Source organism: Stegastes partitus, unplaced genomic scaffold (assembly GCF_000690725.1).
Source record: "Stegastes partitus isolate 25-593 unplaced genomic scaffold, Stegastes_partitus-1.0.2 Scaffold209, whole genome shotgun sequence".
Taxonomy (NCBI): domain Eukaryota; kingdom Metazoa; phylum Chordata; class Actinopteri; family Pomacentridae; genus Stegastes; species Stegastes partitus.
In genome coordinates this window covers 120,413-124,730 of record NW_007577940.1, presented here as the reverse complement: position 1 = coordinate 124,730, position 4,318 = coordinate 120,413, and the positions used below count along the sequence as shown (strand labels likewise).

General features: G+C 41.9%; 1 protein-coding gene across 1 annotated transcript; it reads right to left on the bottom strand.

The window, feature by feature from the left end:
* Nucleotides 1-2,374: 2,374 nt before the first annotated feature.
* On the bottom strand, nt 2,375-3,354 carry cldn5b (claudin 5b). Its single transcript, XM_008280764.1, has one exon. The coding sequence runs from the start codon at nt 3,276-3,278 to the stop codon at nt 2,631-2,633; it is 648 nt and encodes a 215-aa protein (XP_008278986.1). The 5' UTR covers nt 3,279-3,354; the 3' UTR covers nt 2,375-2,630.
* Nucleotides 3,355-4,318: the final 964 nt, after the last annotated feature.

The following is a 4,318-nucleotide window of genomic DNA, read 5'->3' as shown; positions in this document are numbered from 1 at the left end:
GCTCTACTTATTCACATCTAGCACAAACTGAAATGTTAATAAAAATAAAACTTTACAGCAATAAAGACAGTGTCTATAACATGTCAGATTAACAGGAGCTGAAGTTCAATTTGTTCCAGCTGCTTGTTGGGGTTTTTCTTCTGAGTTTATTAAATATCTTCAGCACTAGACGGCAGCAGGATTCTAAATGATCCCTGATATGCAGACAGAGTTGATCAGGATCTACCAGCAGGTCACACTGTTGACTTTTCTTCAGAGACATGGGGTCACTAACCAACGTTACCTGGCTTTGGTTGGGTCAGCAGACCAATCAGAGCAGACTGGACTTTTCAAAAGGTGACTCTTAAAGACACAGGAGTTAAAATGAAGCGTTTCAGATAGAAGATGAGCTGCAGCAGTGTATAGCATGAGAAAAACACTGTGTTTAGAGCATTAACACATATTCTAGTCAACCCCAGAATATAATTAAAAACCTGTGAATGTGCAGAATATGCGCTCTTTATCCTGCTTTTAAAAACAGTAGTTTATTTCCACATCCAGCTGCAGAGCTGAGAGTCATATGTGTGTTCACCTGAGAAAAACAACACATTTTTGTACATCAAAGCATGTAAATATGTTCTAGTAGACCCCAAAATATAACTATACACCTGTAAATGTGCAGAATGTGAACCTTTTAGGCTGATCAACTTAGTATATGAAGCAATTATAGCCAGTAAATTAAGGTAAATAAATTCAGAAGGATAGAGCCCTTCTCAATCAAACTCATTAATGAACAGTTAGGTGCAGCTACCAAAGGGAGGTCACCAAATATTGTGCACATAGGGATCTGTGATATGCATGTATGGGGGTATGTGTGTATTTTAGGTTTTTTCTTTATATTATTTTAACTTATTTATTTTATGTCATGTAGCTTATGGGTTTTTAGTAGTATGTGTTCTGTTTTGTGTGTTGCTGTGCAGCTTGCTTTTGCCCTTTGTCTAAAACAAATTTCTCCCACAGTAGACAAAAAAGCAAACCTTGACCTTGACCTTGAACAGTTATTTCACATTTATAATTAGCATTTAAGCAAATACGAGTATCAGATCTGACTTAGTATCACGGTCATTTTGGCTGATTTTTTTAGTTCGTTTTTTTCTTACCTTGCACCAACATGCACTTTGCATTGTTTTTCATCACAAACTCTGTAAACTGTAAGTCTGGTTTATCATTTTGTCAAAGTTTTAAGCTGCCAGTAAATTAAGATGAGTGGAAAAATGAAGAGGGCGACTTTGATGAACACTCAAAAGATGATCACGTACACTTAAAAGTTGTAAAATACATCTTGTGACTATTAAACAGCAAACAGGCAAACCATAAGCATGTAAATTGGCTTTATTTAGTCGTGTTTGCCTGCAAATACCTGAACTCATGGCCTACAGACATCAGCACTTCTTTTTGTTTGCTTTTCCCTCCATGATAAATAAATAAAGTTTTGGTACTATAAATAACATATGCTAAATGTATTCACTAATGGGTAAACTGATTGATTGACAGAATGCAAGTTTATCGTGATTAATTGCATGTAAAAGCAACTCATCGGCTGTTTAATTGTGCTTTACATATCAGGACATAAATAACAAGGACAGACAGTTAAACTCTTGTTTCTTCCTTCTTTATTAGAAAAAGTATTAAAAGAGTAGAAAAAACATGACAGAAAGTACAAAACACTGCACATGTATTCAAATGCAAATTCCCTTCTTTGATCACAACATGAGTGCACATCGGTGTGAAAAGGCTTCAGTGCCTGCTGCACGTTCACTGTGGGAAACAATCTCACAAGCTTCATAATGAGTCCACTGGGAGACAGAGAGGGAAAAAAAATATATTTACAAAGAAGCTCTGCAGCTTTTCAGAGCCTCGACCTGCACAATAACATCAGTGCAACTTCCTGATAAAACACCGCTGGCAACAAACTTCAGCTTCAGTCCAGGTTTCACACTGTTTTCATCCTACAGTGGAAAAAAAAATCTCGGAAAGGTGCCAGAAAAAATACATTAAAAAAACAAACAAACAAACCAAAAAAAGCCCCAGTAAAATACTGTGATTTTCAAAAACTGTAACAATGGTAAAGAAAAAAAAAAGCAAATTTCTGTAAAATAACGACATTTGTAGCTGATTTAAATGTAGTAAAACAGTGTAATTTTCCAGTCACATATTGTAAAAGAACAAATTGCCATTTCTAAAAATGCACATTTTTGCTGCGGATATTGTCTACACTTTTCACTTGGTTTATTTTAGAAGTACATCCCTTTTCCTGTGATTTTATTAAATATTATCTGCAATTTCACAGAGCAGGAAAATCTGTAAAGTGGCAGCAAAAAATTTTGTTCAGAACTGTTTTTTAAAAAGTTTATTTTGGCAGTGTAAGTGGCTCCTGTGATGCGTAAAAACCATCAGGAGCATAAATAAACTCGTGCTGCCTGACGAATTTGAAACATACATTCAGTTCAGACGCACAGATTTGACAGTTGCAGCCACAGAGAGCTTTGTGTCTTCTGAGCTCCACCTCAGAGCTCCACTCGGCACTGCGTCCTCTGGAGACTTCATACCTGCCCCACGACTCATGTCCCAGAACCAACTGCATCTCCACATTATACATAATGCTTCTTGTCGAAGTCCCCGTTGGCTGTGATCGTCTTGGTGGGAGCATATTTGATGGGGTAGGACCCCCGCACCCCCTGGGAGAAGGAGCAGCAGAGCAGCGTGCCGCCCAGCAGCAGCAGCGCGGTGGCCGCCCAGCCGATGTAGATGGCGGCGCCGATTTCTCTCTTCTTGGACGGAGGCAGGTTCGGGTTGTGGAAGTCCACGATGATGTTGTTGGCCATCCAGCACAGCGGCACCAGCACGAAGAGTCCGCTCACGATGTAGATGACCCCTCCGGCGTGCACCACCCGCGCCTTCACCGTCTCGTCCTTGATGCAGTTGGTGCACTGCGCCCCGGCCACCGTCACCGTCAGCGCAGCGACGCCCAACACGGCGGAGATGATGGTGAGGGCGCGGGCCGTCTGCAGGTCCTGAGAAAGGGCAAGCACCGAGTCGTGGACTTTACACTGCATCTGGCCGGTGCTCTGCACCACGCAGGACATCCACAGGCCGTCCCAGATGGTCTGAGCCACCACGATGTTGGAGTCGATGAAGGCGGTCACCTTCCACATGGGCAGCCCGCAGGCCACCATCACCAGCAGCGAGCCGGTGACGCACAGCGCCAGGCCGAGGAACTCCAGACAGGCAGCGAGCATGGCTCCGGTTCTACAGGCAGTGATGCTGTGGACTGGACAGCTGAGCTTCAGGGTGTTTGACGGCGCTGTGCTCCGACGCGGTTCATTTATTACACTTACGCTGCTGCGCCTCCAAAGAAACTTTGGGCCAATCACAGGTGACCGCATCTTTGTGTCAGCCAATGAGGAGTCTGTGGGAGAAGCAGCATCTCCCACGCGCACGGAGAGAGCGCACCGGTGAGAGCAGTTGGAGCGGGAGCGCGCACTGAGCTGTGCCGGACTGCGATTCCGAGTCTGTGGGATAAAAGTGGTTTTATGCTCCAGGAGCAGCAGAAACTTGGGGATTTCAACTAATTTGACCCATTTCTATTGTCGAATATGCAAATATCTCCGTTTTCACTCTTTTCTACCTTAAAAAAAGAATAAAACGAACTACAAAAAGACAGAAAATGGCAACCACCATGAAAACAGTGCAATGACCAAAATGTGGTCACATATGATGCAAAATGACCACAAATCGAGACACAAAACTACCACAAAGAGACATAAAACTACAGAGACACTCAGAAGAGACACAAAATGACCAACAGGTGATATAAAATCAAACAAACAGACAAACCACCACAAATACATAATGCCTCCAAAGAGAAACAAAACAACCACAAAGAGACACAAAATTACCTAAAACTGGCACAAACCAACACAAAGAGACGTAAACCAACTACAAAAAGACAAAAACACCAAAGAGACACAAAACAACTCAAGAGAGACACACAGTGGTCAAAAGAATACACAAACCATCACAGTGACACATCAGTGACACAAAGAGATATAAAACTACAGACTCTCAGAAGAGAGACCAAATGGTCCCAGACACAATAATGACCAAAATGAGTCAAAAAAACACCTCAAAGAGACACAAAACAATTGCAAAGAAACACCACACGGCCACAAAGAGGTACAAACAGACCAACAAGAGGCATATAATGACTACAAAAAGACACACAAACTACAGAGACACAAAACAAATACAGAAACATAAGAATATTTCAAAGATACAT